This window comes from Moschus berezovskii, chromosome 24 (assembly GCF_049115385.1).
Source record: "Moschus berezovskii isolate FMDL1 chromosome 24, NW_MosBer_1.0, whole genome shotgun sequence".
Lineage (NCBI taxonomy): Eukaryota > Metazoa > Chordata > Mammalia > Artiodactyla > Moschidae > Moschus > Moschus berezovskii.
The window spans coordinates 11,711,471-11,730,239 of NC_142483.1; the positions used below are offsets into that span (position 1 = coordinate 11,711,471).

At 53.4% G+C, this 18,769-nt stretch overlaps 1 protein-coding gene across 6 annotated transcripts in view; it reads right to left on the reverse strand.

Annotated features, from left to right (window-relative positions):
- Positions 1-18,769, reverse strand: part of POC1A (POC1 centriolar protein A) — a 98,993-nt gene that overhangs the window by 9,515 nt on the left and 70,709 nt on the right. For 5 of the 6 annotated variants that reach the window (XM_055413960.2, XM_055413957.2, XM_055413963.2 and 2 more), the window contains one exon: positions 9,737-9,880. In XM_055413960.2, the coding sequence (XP_055269935.1) occupies positions 9,737-9,880 (144 nt within the window). Of the gene's footprint in view, positions 1-9,736; positions 9,908-18,769 lie in introns of all 6 variants that reach the window. The other variant, XM_088831944.1, reaches the window with a different exon arrangement.

Consider the following 18,769-nt stretch of genomic DNA (forward strand, 5'->3'; position numbering starts at 1 on the left):
ACCGCTCTGAAGGCAGTCTCAGGGCAACCAGGAGATGGGGGTCTCACAGTCTGGAAAGGAAGAAAGCTGAGAGGGCTGGGGGTAGGAGAGCCACATAAGCACACGTCTGCTACAGCGTGAAGGTGATCAGGTTGAGAGAAGAGAAACGTGCGGGGCAGCGGCGACACCAGGAGAGGGCCGGGGAGGGCAGGGGCAATGGGGAGCAAGCAGGGCGCTAGGCGGGTAGGGGAGGCCGTGGGAGGGGCTGACACAGGGTGCCCCCTCTGCTGCCGTGTGGGGCTGGACGCGGCAGTGCTGTCAGGACTCTGCCCAAAGAGCCTCTTCGCCTGGCCCCAGGACCCTCATCATGCAGCCAGTGCTGTGGGCCCCCTGCGTGGATGGAGGACCATCCACGGATGGATGAAGGACTGGATGACCACTCCTCTCAGTCCTCATCCTTTTGCCTTGGCTTCCCAGAAACACCCCACCCCCTTGCCCTCCACACCACTTCTGCTATATTCCTTTTCTGTTCAATAACACAGGACGAAAGGCCAGGCTCCTGGGCCTGGCACTCAAGGCCTGTGTTGCCCATCACCACTGCTCTCTCTGCCCCACCCTGCCTGCTCAAAGCCCCTCCAGCCCTGCGCCCCTAAGAAGTGCTCCCCGTCCCACCCCAGCGCTGGTCCCTGCCCTCCTCCTCCCTCAGCACGTCACGGTGCTGACACGGGTGTGGGCGTGAGAAACGCCGGCCTCCGCGCTTTGTCCTGGGTAGTGAGAGCACAGGCAGCAGGGCTGAACTGCCTGCGTTCAAACCTGAACTTTATCACTACCTTGCTGAGTGGTCTTGGCAAGTTACCTGATCTGGACTTCAGAGTCCTTATCTTGTAGAGCCATTGTAACATATCATAACTAACATTTACATGGCACTACTCTGGGCAGGGGTTCACCATGGGAACATGGCTTCCCTGGCTCACAGGGGCCCTGGCTGAGCTCTGGGCTAGTGGGGGAGGGGCCCAAATGAGGCCCCAAAGATGGCCTGTGGTCAGGCCTTGCAGGGTCTGAGCCATTAGGGCACGTGGTGGTCTGGCTGCTTCTTAAAGTTCTCCTGTGACAGAAAGTTCCTTTTAATCACTTCCAGGCTTGTGGTTGATTCTGGCTCCTCCAGGCAGTCTCCCCAGAGGGGCTGGGGCACCCCAGCCCCTTTCCCTCAACACAGGGATCAGATTCCTGGGGGGGAATGGAGGGTCCCATGTGCCCTGAGTCTCAGGGAGAGGGCCCAGTCACCCAGCCATGCCACTGGGGCACTCATGTCAGGCTGCGGGGCAGCCATTGGCTCAGCGTCCCCGACTTGACTGTGCTGCACAGAACGTCTAACTTTCCTTGGGTTTCACTGCAAAGATGGAAAAATGTGGAATTAATCTCCCCTGTAGCATGCTTTTGACTTCACTCAGATTCTAAAGATCTAAAACAGATGCAATAAAAGGGGAATCTCTTTGCTGTGGGGTCTTGTGAGCTATCAAAATAATGCAGGGCTGCTGGGCCCAGCGCCTGCCTGGCTCAGCCTCATCTCCTGGCAGCTCCAGTTCCGGCTCTCGGGGTGGTACACGTGCGTGTGTACACACGCGGGGCCCTCACTCAATGGTACCCTGGCCAGCTGGCCACCACATGTCAGAGGTGAGTGGGGGCAGAAGGGGCTAGCCCATTTCCCTCGGGAAGGGTTGCTGATCTGGGCCCGGCTCTTCCCACCACCAAAGGGCTGCACCTCAGCCCCACCCTCAGACTGGTGCCTGAAGGTCTGTGGGCCAGGAGCCTTCAAGTCAGAGGTGTGAATGCCCGCTCACAAGCAGCCGGCTGATGGCCATCAGAGTGCCAGCCTCACAGGCACAGAGTTTCTGTCTATTCTTGCTTCCAGGCACAGCCCCGGGCATGCCATAGGTGCACAGTGACCGCTGGATGGACACATGCCAGACCCTCAGTGAAGTGAGGAGGCAGAGAAGGCAGGTCCAGGGCCCGGGGCACCTGAGGATGACCCTGCCTAGCTGGTGAGGGACATTCCCCCAGCGTGGTTTGCATCTGGGGAGGCTTGAGGGAGCAGTGGAGGAGGGAGAGGAGGGCAGACAGGCTGGAGCCCAAGGGGTTGCTGCCAGCTGGCCTGGGGAGGGAGGAAGCCTCCTGACCTCAGCAGGAAGTGAGGGTGTACAAAGCAGGACAGAAATCCAGGAAGCAGCCCAGTTCCTCCCCAACACCCCCCGCCGCCCAACCTGATGGGACTGAAAGCTTCAAGGCCTGAACTGTAAAGGGGAAGGAGTGGAGATTCCCGCTCATGCTGATGTCTGTCTGATAGGTTAACTTGTCCAGATCACACACAGCTGATGCACAGAAAAACAAGCTTCTAAAGACATTCCCCCAAGCTGCCTGGGCTCAGCAACTGTCTTTTTAACCACCCCTCTTCATCCCGCAGCCTGCTGCCAACATCACAAAATGAGCTTTTGTCCCTTGAGCCCTCCAGTCCACATTTCTGCTTCACATTATCTCAGGGATATAGGATTTCTCTGGCGTTTCAGCATCTCCCACCCCCACCTCTAATGAGGACTAGTTCTCTTCAGGAAGTACATGGAACACTATTTTCTATTGGTGGATTAGCTATGGGATTAGAGAATCTTGGCTAATTTACCTTCCTTGTGACCTTACAGCAATTCCTTTTAAATAAACACAGGCTTTTTTCCATATTACTGCTTACCCCCAAAGAGGCTGTAAAAAGCAGGTCCACTCACCACCATCCATAAAACTGGATGCTCCCGGGACCATGAGGTGCAACCCCCACCAGGAGGAAGACCTGAGGCATACACTCCCCACCAACCCTCGCCTCTGCCAGCCATGAAGAGGCCAGCTGGGAAGCCTAGTGTCTAGGAGGGACATGACCCCAAGGTGCAGGATGCCAGTCACTGCACAGGCATAGGCTCTGTTATGCTCTGGCTCCAAGGTGAGTCCAAACAGGGCATGAACCTTGGCCACCTTCAGTATCCCATCTCTTCAGATACTCAGATTTTTAGCAGTCCACATACAATAGTTAATTAGCCAAGACCCAATAAAACACAATTGTCACAAGTCAGAGAAGATTGTTCGATAGCTTGGTAGAGGTCTGAAAACCTCAGTACAGCCTGGCAAGTCAGGCTGTGGCCCTCATCCAACAGGCCCACCGCAGGGATGCAGGACTCACAGGCTCCCCCTGCCCTGCTGTGTGCCCACTGCCCATGCTGGGAGATCCAGCTTCTCATCTTGGCCAGTTTTCTAAAGCCACCAGCCAGGTCCTGTTCAGAATAGGGGGCACAGAACCATTTCCCCCAAATGCCATGCTCTGCTCAGGTGAAAGCTTCTTTCTGCTTTTTCTCCTCCACCCAGCCATGGCTACCGTGGGGAGAATGAGGGTCTGTACCAACAGTCCAGGCCCACAGGGCCCTCTGCAGAGAGGCAGAGACAAATGGCAGGCCCGACAGCAACTCCTCCCAGCTCCCGTGGTGCTTCATTCAGGAGGGCGCCAAGGGGCCAAGCGGTCAGCTAAGGCTTGGTTAATCTCAGAGCTGCATAGGCCCATTTGGGGCTGCCTGTCACAACCAGAAGACTCATTGGCCCCTTCTCATTACCTGTGCTTGACCCTTCTTGGGAGGGCCCTTGGATCCCCAGAGCAAATCGCCTGGGTCCCCTTCTTCCATCCTCTGAAAACTATCCAGAGCCAGGCTGAACGAGAGGTCCCTGCTCAAGACTAGTGCTCCAGCTGCTGCGGCCTCCCCCCGACCCCCACAGCTCCAAGCCCGCTTTGGGCCTCCCAGGAGAAATCTCATACGACCGTGAACACTCCCAGGCCCAGAGGTAACCGCAACCTTCCCAAGCCCATGTGTTGGGTGGGGGCATTCCATCTGCAGCTTCATTGGGGAGGGGGTGCTTCAGCCACAAACACAGATGGGACAGAACACAGAGCTGCCATCCAGCCCCCCTCACGGCCTGTCCTGAGTGCTGCCAGCAGCACCAGCCCTGACTCAGTACTCCCCAGGCCTCTGCATTTGCAAAGCCAGAAAAGCCTGTGGACAAACTGCCAAAACGAGCAACAGGACCGGGGGAGGGCCAGGGCCAGCTGCTCTGCAACCATCTGGAGGGGGACCCAAAGTGTCCAACAGACCAGAGTATCTTCAGTCCCTCGTCCCCAGGAAGCAGCCTCTTAACAGGAAAAACAAGTTTCTTGACTCCCAACCCCGAGAGGCAGGAGCCCCCAGCTGTCCTGAATTCAACTGTGGCCCAAGGGCAGCCCTTAAATATCCATGAAGAGGCTGGTAAACCCACTTGGGATTGTACAGAGTCAAGGCTAGGTGGAGACACGCAGCTGAGGGAGGGCCTGTTCTTGCAGAAACCAGCAACAGTCATCCCCGTGGCCCTACCTGTGTGTGCATGTGCCATGGGGAACGGGGTGGGGGGGAACGTGCACACACCCCACTAACATGGGTCACTGGGCACCTTCACTGTACACCTTCCCAACAAATTCCATCTGGACACACCTGGGAGGACCCGCCCCCAGAGAAAACGGAGAAACTGCTCTAAAATCTGGAGTCTGTTTCCACAAACAACAGCTGGTCTGTCCAGGAAAGAGGGACTCTGAGAGCCCCTCAGAGTGGTCAGGCAGCTCAGTCCACGGCAGGTGGGCCCAGGAGTCCCACACCTTCCCACCAGGGTAGAACTAGACACCTCACACGAGCAGCCCATCAGAAAGGAAATTGCAGGGACCATGGAGGGCAGGTGGGCTCAAAGCAACATGTTACTGTATCCAATTCCCCAAAGCAAACAGGCCAAAATCCTTATCCTTGTTGAGTTAGGTCATCAGAGCCACAACAACCTGGACCTTCTAACCAGCAGGGCTGGGTGGCCTGCCCCCGCCTGCTTCCCACGGCTTGGGTTCTAGTCCTGGAGCCCAGTGGCCCCCATGACTCACAGGAACCTGAATGTCTGACATCACAGTCTTGAGCACGGCTGCCATGAAAAAACACAGTTGGAACAGGAATTTCATGGCTTGGTATTTTTAAAAAGCAGCAAGACATGAATCCGGAGTCAAAAATAACTTTGCTGTGGGTTTCTGAGGCGAAACCACTGGTTGCCTGCCGGGCCCAGGCCCCTCACTGCAGCCTCCCCTGCTCCCAGGTACTGTCCACACGGCCAGCTGCACCTCAGCCCTCACCCCTGAGGAAGATGCAGGGCCTCCGCAGCTTCCAGACACCACCCACCCTCTGTCACTCAGGAGTCCGTAAAGGAAACTAAGGGTGCCAGGGTGGGAGGTGAGGACGCTGGCTGTGAAAACAGCCTCTCCCTGCTCACTGGTTAGTTTCCCAACACCTGGAAAAGGGACCCTGAAATCATTTGGCAGCACCCCCACAAGAACAAAAAGGGAAAGGTCAGGGCCTCTGTCTGGACACTCACTGAATGCCTGTCACCAAGCAAGCAGGCCTGGCAGGGGTCCACTTGGAGCCCTTCCTCTCAGAGTAGCCACAAGGGGAGGGGCCTGGCCAAGGGCAGTGGGGAGCGGCAACTCATGGAAAGAAGGCCATAACAGTAGTCTCAGGCCCCACCTGAGATGCTGACCCCTGTTGCCCACCTCCGGGACAGATAGATGGGCAAGGCCTAATGTCTCCCCTCCATGGAGGAGGAAACCACAGCTTCCCCAAGTCCACACATATGGAAAGAGGCCAGGCTGTGCCAGAGCATCTGGGGCTTCTGACTCCTGGTTGGAGCTTTGTTCTGGCCCCAAGCAGGCCTCTGTAGTCAGGTCATATAACTCAGGAAGAGACGACTGGGCCAGGCTCAGCAGGACGGTGACAGGGTGGCCGCAAGACAGAATGGGGGTGGAGGGTGCAGGATAGGCTCCCAGGAGGAGGGGAAGGGCACACACATGGTACACAGCAGCCATATCCACGATCTCAGCCCTAGCTGCTCTTGAGAATTCCCATGAGGGGTTTTGAAAAGCAAGAAGTTTCCCAAAGAAAAAACTAAATCTCATTGTTCCGTTCCGTTCCGTCGCTCAGTCGTGTCCGACTCTTTGCGACCCTGTGGACTGTAGCCTACCAGGCTTCTCCGTCCATGGGATTCTCCAGGCAAGAATACTGGAGTGGGTTACCGTTTCCTTCTCCAGGGGATCTTCCCGACCCAGGGATCGAACCCGGGTCTCCCGCATTGGAGGCTGACGCTTTAACCTCTGAGCCACCAGGGAAGCCCAATCTCATTGTTAGGGAATACATTTTCCTCAACAACCATTACAATGATTCAGTTCAAAGGATGGCTGTCACAAGATATATACACATCTTTGCAGAGCTTCAGTCTTGGCCCAGATGCCTGGATCTGAGTTCAATGCTCCCATCTAGTGCCAACCCCCCAACTCCGAGCCACCTGATTTTCAATAGTCTCCAGGCACCCCGGTCCCTCTTGCCACCCTCCTGGACCTGGGGAAAGACCTCCTCTCTATCTCCCTCCCATCCTAATGCCTAGTCAGACCACTAGAGCCTCCTGGCAGCTCAAAAGCATTCCTGGGACTCCAGTAGTTACAGAGGCCTGTGGCATGTCCCCTCCTGTGTCACCTGACCACAATGGCGCGCTCCCACTTGGATTCTGAGAACATCTCCCTCATGTCCTGCTTCACAGTCGGCGCCAGTCTAGCACCCAGGTAACCTGGAGCTTCCCCACTGCGCTCAGAGGACACGAGCAGGCTGGGCTGTCCCCACTTCACATGCGAGAAGGCTTAGGCTCTGGGAAGCCCCATCCCCTGCCCAAAGTTACCCAGGTGATGAGAGATGGAGCTGGCCCCCAAGTCCAGGAGAGCAGGTACATCCAGGCTAATGGGCAGTGGCTCACTGAGCTGAGCAGAGCAGCCTTGACACCCAAGGGTAGACCACGGCTCCCCACAGGTAACAGGGACGTGTAAGGTGGCCAGGTGGGATCAAGGTCCTGAGGAGCTCAGTGGCAGTGAAACCCCAAACAGCAACTCTACAGGGGCAAAGGGGGGGTCTCTCCAACACAAAGAAGGGCCAGGGCAAGGGGGTGTGCTTTCTGGCTAGTGGCCTCAGAGCACTAAGCAAGAGTGTCCAACCGTAACTTTCAGGAAGGTCAGGTTTGGTCTGCAGATAAACTCAGCGGGTCGCACCAGCAGGAAGGCAGGCTCTGAGGACCATGAACCTCCACAGCGGGGTGCCGGTTGTCACCTGAGACTCTGTGACTCCACTAAACATCCCGGCCACTGCCCACTGCAGCCCCAGGCTTCCTCCCTGAAGGATGTTCAGGAGGATAGAAGCCCGTGTCCCTCTCAGAGGCTGCTCAGAAGTAGACTTCCTTGTTGGGGGTGGTGGCGGGGGCAGTGATGTAAGGGAGAGGGGACTCTGAACTAAGTAGGAGTCAGTGCTGGGGTGGCAGAGACACCCTCGGCTCCTCCAGAGCACAGGTGTGCGTCAGATGGTTAAGGAGCACTGCCAAGGGGGCAATGTCTGAGGCCAGTACCCAAAGGAGGCGCAGAGCCCAGCTGAGATATCCACACAGGAACAAGGATGGCAGTGGTCATCCAGCTCTGCATCTGAGGGGAGCCTCCAGAAGGGACAGTCTGCGACCAGGCTGGTCCTAAAAGGACGGGCCAGGAACCCTCCAACCTGAATGCGGCAGCTCTGGCTAGGGCTGAACACCTCAGTGAGAGCCCCAACTCCAGCAGACAATGTGGGCGTGGAAAACAACCAACAACCAAGCCCAAGGTGGCACGCGATTCAGTGCAGACACTCCCCCAACACACACCATTTCAAAAATGGGTTGCACTCTAAGACCTTGATGGGGACTTCATCTTGGAACGCAAGTTGAGTCCGTCAGAAACAAGCCACACTCTAGCTTCCAGGAATGCACACCATCCAGCACAGCGGGTGACTGGCTGACGGGCTTGGCCTTCGGTCAGGCAGGCAGTGCCGTCTGGACTTGTAAAGGGGCTGAAAGGTGTGAGCCCAGCCACAGGCCTAGGCAGAGAGGCTCACTTCTTCCCTGGGATGCCAGTTTCTTATGAAGTTACTATCAGACTCCTGACTGCTAACACATAACAGAACCTTCCGTGTATGCCTTTAAAACACAGTGACAGGAAATGTTTTTAGTGTTATACTCCTCTGGATGCAATGAGGCTATTTTTAACCACCCTCTCAGACTTGATTTCCAATTTTATCCTATAAAGTTCTAATTCATTCCACCTCCCCTGATCTCTCACTTGACGAGGCTGTGAAGAACACGAGGCAGGCTGGGCGCTTTCTGACGGCTCTGAGGTGGGGGGTGTTTTCTAAGTCTTTGCTTCTCCCCCTCTCAGCACAGGCCTTCTCTTCCAAGGCTCAGGGCGCTCAGGGATGTCAGTGTGATGTGCACACAGTCTCACCACCCCCTGCCAGTCGCCGATGCCTGACCTTTCCCCTCAAATGTCCATCCGGCAGTGGGTCCAAGGCGTGCAGTACTAGCTGGGATGCTGTGACACATGGACCATGTGGCGCTGTGTGAAGGAGCCCGGAGCCAGCGGTTCAAGAGAGACACCATGCCACTGCACCCCATCTCCACCAGACTCAAGGACACTCTGCCTCCTTCCTGCGCCCTCCCTCTGTGAGCTGGCACAGGAGAGGGTTCTACACCCAAAACCAGGCGCTTGAGGACCTTTAAATCCTACGGTCGCCCAGTTGCCACCACCACCTGCATGCCTCATGTTGGCTGTGCTGGACTCTGCTCACTGCTTGGATGTGCTCGTGGTCCCCACCTCCACCTCCACCCACAGCCCAGACCGGCAGGCACGCTGCTGCTCCCTGTGCAGAACTGCTCTTCTACACCAGGACGAGAGACCCTGTGGGCATGCCCATGGTGCTGGCTGCCACCTCCTGTCAGGGCATTCTGCTTCACTGAAATCTCTGCACTGCACAGACCGCTGTCCATGAGCAGCCAGGTACATTTACGTGCCTGGTGGTGGGAGGGCCACACAGATCTCACAGATGAGGGTAGTCAGCACCGCAGCTAACATTTATTGAGCAGCTACCCAGGGGTAGGTACAGGCCAAACACTGTTTGCAGAATCATCGCCTTTAATTCTGACCACAAATATGGCAGGCTCGGGACTTCCCTGGTGGTCCAGTGGCTAATACTCCGTACTTCCCAATGCAGGGGACCTGGGTTCGATTCCTGGTCAGGGAACTAGATCCCACATGCCACAACTAAAGATCTTGCATGCTGCAACGAAGACCTGCTGCAGCCAACAAACAAAACACAGCAGGCTCGCGACAGAGAAGCACACCGGGGCTCGGAGAGCCACAGGGGCATCGCCAGGCTGCTGAGAGGAGAAGGAGCAGTGCCAGCTCAAACCAGAGCCTGGCTGGGCTCTTGGTGCCTTGACTCTCTGTGCACAGTTCTTGGCATGTCCCCGGAGTGCCCACCCAGTGACGAGTCAAATGAAAGGACAGTGTTTCTTTCAAAGCTCTGCTGTGGCCCAAGCCAACACTGGGTGGGCACTCCCTGGCAGGATTCAGTGTTAGTGATTTTGGGGTCCAATGGCTTGGCCAGGGATTGAATGGCTCTGAGAGACAGGATCCCAGGGCAAGCACTGCCATTTCATTCACTTGGGCTGAAAAATAAGTACACTATAATTATGTTTTTTAAAAACATAATTTCAAATGGTCCGAATGCCAGGCTAAGTGCAGATGATGGGGGGAGTCCATGTCACAGCTTACCTGGGTAAGGACATCCAACTGGCCCACAATGTGCTCCAGCGTGCTGGTCAGTGACTGGGGCATGCTCACGGGCTCCTGGGATTGGCTCTGCATCGACTCCTGACTCCTGCCCCTGCCTGGCGGGACGAGGGGGTCCACTTCTGGCTGAAGATGACGAAAGGAAAGAGAGCCCTTTAGTCTCGAGGAAACACTGAGGAAAAGAAGAGCCCCTCAAAGGATCAAGGGGAAAACCACCAGCAAACTTGAGAAGACAAGTTCCAAATGTTGATGAGCAAGGAGGGACTCCACCTCTGGGCCCTCCTTTCCAAGCAGAGACTGACAGCGAGGAGCGGAATCAAAGCAATCGGCAGTCCAGGCTGCAGGGCCCTGAGAGGGATGTCAGGTTGGGCTCCTGGAGGTCCTCAAGAGAGGCCACGGGGCTGCCAGCTCTTCACAAGACCTGCAACCTTCAGTGTGCGGCCTCTCAGAGGCCAGGGCCCCTGAAGTCTATACTGAACCCTGAAGTCACCCTTCCTCCTAGTTAGTTAGCCCAATGCCCACTCCCCACCCCAGGGATGGGATGGCCCAGAACTAAGGGAAGGGTCCAGCCCTGCCCTGGCGCAGATCCCTTGGGGAGACAGATTCTATGTGAAAGTGATGGTCCATAGGCTGGCGGAGTCAGCATCCACAGGACAGGTGCCCCATGCTGCTTCAGAGAAGACTCCAGGAACCTGAAGGACTTGGTGCTCCTGTCTAAGATCCTCAGTCCCCAAATGCAGAAGCCATCCTCCCCTGCCAGCACCGCCACTGGACAAGTGATTTCCTAAATGGACTAATCCAGTCCAATGCATCTCCCCAAAGTCAGGCACTGCTCTGCACACAAAGGCTTTTCCAGACCCCAGAAGCATCATGAACGTGTGCACTGAGCAGGATGCTGGGAACCACCTGGTTCCTAAGGACACAGTGGCAGATGCCTCAGGAAGACACAATTCCTCTATGGACTTGTTCCCTGTGGGAAGGACATGCTCAGCAAGGCTGACACTCCTCAGTATCAGTTTTGAGGCCAGCCCCAAAGCCCAGTAACCCATAAATGCAGCCACCCTTGGGACTCAGTGTTTTCAACCACAATCTGACAGACAAGACAGTCAAAACGTTACATGTCATTCTTTGGCTTTTGCCAGTCCTCCAGGGCTCTCCACAGGCTCTGAGAGAAAATTCAAGCCCCTTGACAGGGGACTCTGCTCTAGCCTGCCTCCCTCCCCAGAGCTGCTCCCACCTCTGCCCTCTGTGCCCAGCTCCCAGAGTCCCCTCATCCACCCTTCCTTTCCCCTGCTCCAAGCATCCTGATCCTCCACTCACCCTGCAACCCCTCACACTCCTCTGTGCTCCTGCATACCTGGACTGCCCTACCCCTATCCTGCTCCTCCAGGACACATGAGCGGGAAGAATCAAAGCCAGACCGCCTGCCACCCACCCACGTGTCCGTGTCTCTCTCCCTGTCTCCTGCCTGCACTCATCACTCCTCTCTCCTCTAAACCCAGGACACATCATTGGGCTCAAAGTCTGTCAACTCCCCAAACACAACAGAGCCCAGGGCACTCCAGCCAGCACTACCCCATCCTTCAAAGCCACGGCCACTGCGGAATACCAGCTATGACTGCGGCTTACCTAGGATCAGCAGCCAGCTGGCATCTCATCTGAGTTGGCCCATCTCTGAGACAAATCCAGTGGCTCTGCCCTGGGCATGCTCCCCTGGGCAGGCCTCAGCATCCTTGAAAAAAATCCACCCAGAAAACAAGTACCAACCAGCAAAGAAGGGCAGCTTAGCACATGGCCCCTACCTGCATATTTTCCTTTATTAGGAAAGTGTTCTAATCTCATAGCTAACAAACTCTCAAGTGCATGTCCATTTGAACTTGGAAAAATGCAGGTCCCAGAGCTTAAAGAGAACTCGAATGTGAGACACAAACCTGAGGAGCGTAATTGAAAACAGGGGCAGCGCCACATCCACACGCCCGCTGTCTGTTGTGGCCGTTGTTAAGACCTTGGCCCATGGGGCCTGGGGGTCTTCCAGTCCTCTAGTTGTTGTTACACTTCAGCCCTCAAAGCCCATCCATCCCAAAGGGAAATGTTTCAGAAGCCTTGACTGGCCTTCACCACAGCGGCCCCCAGACCCAGGCAGTTCTGTTGGGAGACAGAGCAGAGTGCAGCAGGGAAGAGCAGGGATTCAGATAGCCCCTGACCAACATCTGAGCTCTACCCGACAGGCTAGGTGGCCCTAGGCAAGTTTTAGTCCCTCTTAGGGCCTCCACTCGGAGAAGGCAATGGCAAGCCACTCCAGTACTATTGCCTAGAAAATCCCATGGATGGAGGAGCCTGGTAGGCTGCAGTCTGTGGGGTCGCTAAGGGTCGGACATGACTGAGCGACTTCACTTTCACTTTTCCCTTTCACACATTGGAGAAGGCAATGGCAACCCACTCCAGTGTTCTTGCCTGGAGAATCCCAGGGACAGGGGAGCCTGGTGGGCTTCCGTCTATGGGGTCACACAGAGTCGGACACGACTGAAGTGACTTAGCAGGAGCAGTAGCAGCAGGGCCTCCACTTCCTCATCTGTAAAATGGGGCCTGCACTTCCAAGGGCTGGACTGTGAGGAACGCTTATCTACAAATCACCCACAGGGCTTTCTGGAGGAGCCTATGCCCACTACTTCCAAAGAACCCTCTTCCAGACACGCATGCTCTTCCTCCTGTCACTGAGTCCCCCTGGCTCCCACCAGAGGGAGGATGGGAACCTGGCAGCCCTCTGTCCTGATGACCAGCGTCCTCAAGGAGTGACCAGTCAGGTGCTGCCTGCTGCCTGGGAAGGACGGGATGGAAATTCTGAGTGTTTCTGCAAAATGTCTCAGAGACGGATAGTGCCAAGCCAAGCCTCTGGAAGCAGGGGTGGGGATGAGCGCCACTGACTTCAGCAACAGGGACCCTCCTTCTAAGCCCAAGCCGAGCCAACTCCAAAGGAAGACTGAGGACAGCAGTCATGTGCCCCAAACAGGGCGGCGGCCTCGGGAAGAGAGGCTGCAGGAACCTGAGCTCAAACAGGAAGTAACTGTCAGAAGGTACCCAGCCACCAGCCGTGCTCACAAGTCCAGGGTTCTGTCTGCCCTGGGCTATTCCTCCAGCCACGCCATTTGCTCTTGCTTTTACTTTCACCAGGACTACAGACATTACAGCACTTAACACTGCCAGTACAACACATAAAGACGGACACCGCTGTGGTTTACTTGTCACCTATGAGCCAGCATTTTAGATGTCACTTAATTTAATCCCTACAATGACCCTTCACAGCAGGCATCACTGGCCTTAATTTTCAGATGGGGAAGCAAAATCAGGGAGGTTAAATAACTTATTCTAATACAGGAAATGACAGCTGGGATCTGAACTCAAAGTACAGGAAGTTCCTGACAGGAGGCAGCTTCTGACAGGGGACATCGCCTGTGGATTTGCTTCCACATGCCCAGCGCCTCTCTTCCATCCTTACGGAGGCTCCCAGCTCATGGCTCTAATATTTTTTGCGTCATTCCCCAGCCCCACCTGCCCTGGAATGCTTGCATGGCAGAGCTGAACACAGAGCCAGCGGGCCCTCCACACACACTCGAGGACACCTCAAAGAGCCAAGCCCACCATGACGACATTCCTGTGGAATGACACCTCCCCGCAAGGCAAAGGGCCAGCAGTTCCGCCCCACATAGCTGCTCACCTGCACTGGAGCACTGTGCAGATGTGGCATTCCCCAAGAGCTTGGCAAATAAGTGATAAAGCAGAGATAAGATGATGGGCAAGAGTAGGAAGAGGCATGACAGGCTGTGGGTAATGACAGTGACGGGACATCAAGAGCAGTGTTTGAGGGGTTGTCTGTTCAACATCAAAGGGTACTAGGGGCCCTGCCTGGCGTTCCTCAGCTAGGTCTATCACAAGTAAAACTGTAACAGCATTAGTCCTATACATACATATGTAGGGAGCTGCACCAAGTCAACAATTTTCACTCTTACCAAATAAAAACATCTTAACATTACAAAAAAAAAAAAGTGAAACTCAGAATTATGCTGCTGTTCAGTGGCTAAGTTGTGTCCGACTCTGTGACCCCATGGACTGCAGCACGCCAGACTTCCCTGTACTCCACTATTTCCCAAGTTTGCACAAACTCACGTCCATGGAATCACTGATGCTATTTAACCATCTCATCCTCAAATATATGAATCAATCTAACTTTGTGGAAATCTCACTTGGGATCTGCGGGTGTCCACATCCTGTGCTCTCACAGTAAGCTAACCTGCTTGCCTCAGTTTCTATTGCTGCCAGCCTGTCATATGCTACCAGGAGCTCAGCACTACACACTGTAGGAACTGCATAGTATCTGTGGTTGCTCTCAGCCACTAAAATACATGGGTAACCAATCCATATATCTTCATTATAAAACAAAGTAAGAGCAGGGCCTGCAAGTTCTTCCTGGATAAGAAGTCAAGCCATCAGGGGTAACTTCTTGACTGTTCTCTGGATTGACTACTATGGTCTCACTTTTTCATCATCATCAAAAGGTGGACATGGATAATGAGCTCCTGCCCAAGATAATCCCATCCTAACAAGAAAAAGACAAACAATCTAAAAGGATCTTAACTTATCCCTGGAGAAGAGAATGGCAACTCACTCCAGTATTCTTACCTGCACAATTCCATGGACAGAAGAGCCTGGTGGGCTACATCCATGGGGTCGCAAAGAGTCGGACACGACTGACAATTCATTTCAGTCATTCAGTCGTGTCCGACTCTTTGCGACCCCATGGACTGCAGCATGCCAGGTCTCCCCGTCCATCACCAACTCCTGAAGTTTGCTCAAACTCATCTTCTTAGAACCGGTGATGCCATCCAACCTTCTAATCCTCCATCATCCCCTTCTCCTCCCGCCTTCAATCTTTCCTAGCATCAGGGTCCTCTCCAATGAGTCAGTTCTTTGCATCAGGTGGCCAAAGTATTGGAGTTTCAGCTTCAGCATCAGTCCTTCCAATGAATATTCAGGACTTATTTCCTTTAGGATGGACTGGTTTGATCTCCTTGCAATCCAAGGGACTCTCAAGAGTCTTCTCCAACACCACAGTTCAAAAGCATCAATTCCCTGGCACTCAGCTTTCTTTATAATCCAACTTTCACGACTGACAGTTAACTTATCTTAAATCAGAGTGTTGAGATCACAGAGCCAACAGCTAGCCTGGAATGTAAGTAAAGGCAGACTCTTCAAAGGAAAATGGAAAGCGAGCATCGGCTCACCTCCAGCAAAGCCTGGGAAAGGGACGCTGAGTGCCATACAAGTGGTGAGCAGAACTAGGCTTCCGTGTTAACAAGCTGCAAGGCTGAGTAAGGCCAGAGTGAGAGGGGAGAGCCCACAGGCAGAAGGGGAGTTTGGACCTGCTCAAAGGGTCTTCCAAAATGGGAAAGAAGTACATCAAGGCTGTATACTGTCACCCTGTTTACCTAACTTATATGCAGAGAACATCATGCGAATTGCCGGGCTGGATGAAGCACAAGCTGGAATCAAGATTGCCGGAAGAAATATTAATAACCTCAGATATGAAGATGACAAAAAGTGAAGAGGAACTAAAGAGCCTCTTGATGAAAGTCAAAGAGGAGACTGAAGAAGCTGGCTTAAAACTCAACATTCAGAAAACTTAAGATCACAGCATCTGGTCCCATCAATTTGTGGCAAATAGATGGTGAAACAATGGAAACAGTGAGGGACTTAATTTTATTGGACTCCAAAATCAATGCAGATGGTGACTGCAGCCATGAAACTGAAAGACACTTGCTCCTTGGAAGAAAAGCTATGACTGACCTAGACAGCATATTAAAAAGCAGAGATATTACTTTGCCAACAAAGGTCTGTCTGGTCAAAGCTATGGTTTTTCCAGTGGTCATGTATGGATGTGAGAGTTGGACTATAAAGAAAGCTGAGCGCCGGAGAACTGACGCTTTTGAACTGTGGTGCTGGAAAAGACTCGAGAGTCCCTTGGACTGCAAGAAGATCAAACCAGTCCATCCTAAAGGAAATCAGTCCTGAATATTCATTGGAAGGACTGATGCTGAAGCTGAAACTCCAATACTTTGGCCACCTGATGCAAAGAACTGACTCACTGGAAAAGACCCTGATGCTGGGAAAGATTGAAGGCAGGAGGAGAAGGGGACGACAGAGGATGAGATGGTTGGACGGCATCACCAACTCGATGGACATGAGTCTGAACAAGCTCCGGGAGTTGGTGATGGACAGGGAGGCCTGGTGTGATGCAATCCATGAGGTCGCAAAGAGTCAGACAAGACTGAGTGACTGAATTGACTAATTGAACTGAAAGGTCTTCTCCACAGACCTCCACTGGGCATTCATTAGAAAGATGGGGTGGGGAGGGTGGGGTGCAGGGATGGAAGAAGACCATCCTTGAGGGTGCAGGCCTGGAGGAGGGGAACAGTCACAGAAAAGGCACGAAGCCCCACCAAGATCCTTGTCACCTGTGGAACACAACTCTTAAGCTATGAGAAGAGCAAAAAAGAGATAAAACCCTTTATTCCTGTGGGAAAGGCAGGAAACCATCCTGAGAGATCACTGAGGTCTTCAAAGGCTGAGGGAGGGGCAGCACTACTGAGAATGCCCTACTCCTGAGACCCAGGGACACAGAGCCTAAGCCTGAAGCTGGCGCAGGACACAGAGAATCCCTCCAGCAAAGCTAGTGAGCAACAGGTAATAAGCAGTAACAGCCTACTGCCAGGGGTGGGACAAGACCATGGACACAGACACTCTCTGAGGGGCAGGCCCCCAGGCTAGATTGAAAGCTGGGGGTGGAGCAGGAACACTGAGAAAAATCCTCCAACACCCAGACCTCACCCTAAGTGCAAGGTAATGCTAAACTAAGCTCAACTCCTGGTAAGACTATTTACCTCAGCCTCTGCCATCTTCAACATGTTGACTGGCATTCAATAAAAAATTACGAGACACTCAAAAAGGCAAGGAAGAGACTTCCCTGGTGGTCCAATGGTTAAGACTCTGTGCTCCCAATGCAGGGGACCCAGGCTCAATCCCTGGTCAGGGAACTAGATTCCATATGCCATAGCTAAGACCCAGTGCAGCCAAATAAATAAATACTAAAAAAAAAAAGAAGAAGAAGAAATGACTATTGATAAATGTAACAACATGGGTGACTGTCAAAATAATTAGGTCGAAAGAAACCAGAGTAAAAGGAGTATATAATTGTATGATTTCATTTATATCAAATTCTGAAAAATGGAGAAAGCAGATTAGCAGTTGCCTGGGCTGGAGGTGGATAGACAGGATCGACTACAAAGAAGCACAAGGAAATTTGGGAGATGATGGAAATATTCTACAACTTGATCATGGCTGTGATTACATAACTACTGAAACTCACAGAATGGTTCACTTTTAAAAATGGTGAATGTTACTATGTGTATATTAATAAGTCTGACCTAAAAAGATGCAGTTACAGCTGAAATGTCCTTAGGACCCCAACCAGCCCATCACATGACACTGCACTTGACACAACCCATCACTGCCACTCTGCTCTCAAGGTGAAAATCACTGCTTGGCCAGGGAACGTTAGCAATGGGTGAAATCTAAGGCTGAAGACCACAGGTGAGGTCTGTGAGGGCCACCACTGGTCTAGGAGTGATGGTTTCCAAATGCAGAGGGTAGGAGTCACATTTCAGTGACTCCCTGGTTGTTAGCAGATGTCCCAGGCAGGGTTTTCTAAGCAGCAGCCAACGTCTATGGAACTTTGGCCTCAGATGCTCAGGGGTCCATACACAGCTTCCCAGTCATGAGCGAGTGAGGTCTGCGTACAGCTGGCTGGAAGCCAGGAGTGGCTGGAGTTTTACCTCAAAGATGTCACAAGCTGACTTGACAGAATGCCCCCCTCTGGTTGGGTGGGGTGGTTAATTATTAACACTTGCTCAAGACTGAAATTTCTCCTTTTCTTTTAATCTCTAACACTGGACCTTGTCCTCTGCCCAGGTTGCTCCAGAAACTCTGTAACAGACCAAAGTATCCAGAAACTACTGCCCAAGGCTTGGGTGTGACTAGAGAGGGGAGATGGAAGTGACCTGGGTGGGCTCACTGGTACCCTCCTAGTACAGACCCTGAGTGCAAAGCTGGAAGAAATGGACAGACACACACACCACGGTTAAATCTCTTCAACCTAATCTCTCAACCAACTGCTCATCACATAGTTTGCTAAGCGAGGGTACAGAATCACATACACAGACGTTTCCTGGTTTTCACCTCAGGCCTTTGGCTTTGACACTTGGCCTCACGGAAAGCTAACAGTCATCCAGTCTGCCTGTCTCCCTGTCTGCTAAACCTGGACTTGGCGCGGGGAGCAGGGAACAGAGCCGAGCTCACTCGGGCTCCCCTCAGCTCCAGCCTCTCCAGTGGAAATAGGCACAGCTGTTTTCTCAAGTCAAAGCTCAAAAGAAGCTGGTACTGTGCTCCCCACACATACTTGTGGACTAGATCCACTACAGTCTCGTCTGCCCTATAATTTAGGGTTCCGGCCCAGAGTCCAACAAGAAAGGAAACTTCTGGTTCTAAATATAGCCCTGAACCCAAGAGGAATTCTGGCTTCTTAAAATCATCTAATTGTTCTGCAGTCTTGCCAATGTTCTTTCAAGCCAGCCCAAGTACGAGCACTGGGTTTGGTTACGGCTGTTGGCTTCTGTGTTGACTATGAGCGTGCAGGGTGCCGCTGTGAGTTCTCCACACCAGACTCCCAAGAGGGCGGGGCCCTGGGTCTTCTGTGCACCGAGTGAGCCAAGAGGCCCAGCGACAAGGGGCTGGACGACATCCTCTGAACCTAATCAGACTCTTCAAAATGACAGATCCCAATTCACTGTAAGAGTCACCTTGTGACCTCAGGCTCCCACCAATGGGGAGCAGACAGGGAGTCCTCTGAACTAAGAATCTGTGACCTGTGAAGAGGTCGCAGGATGGGTCTAACATGGAGGACGA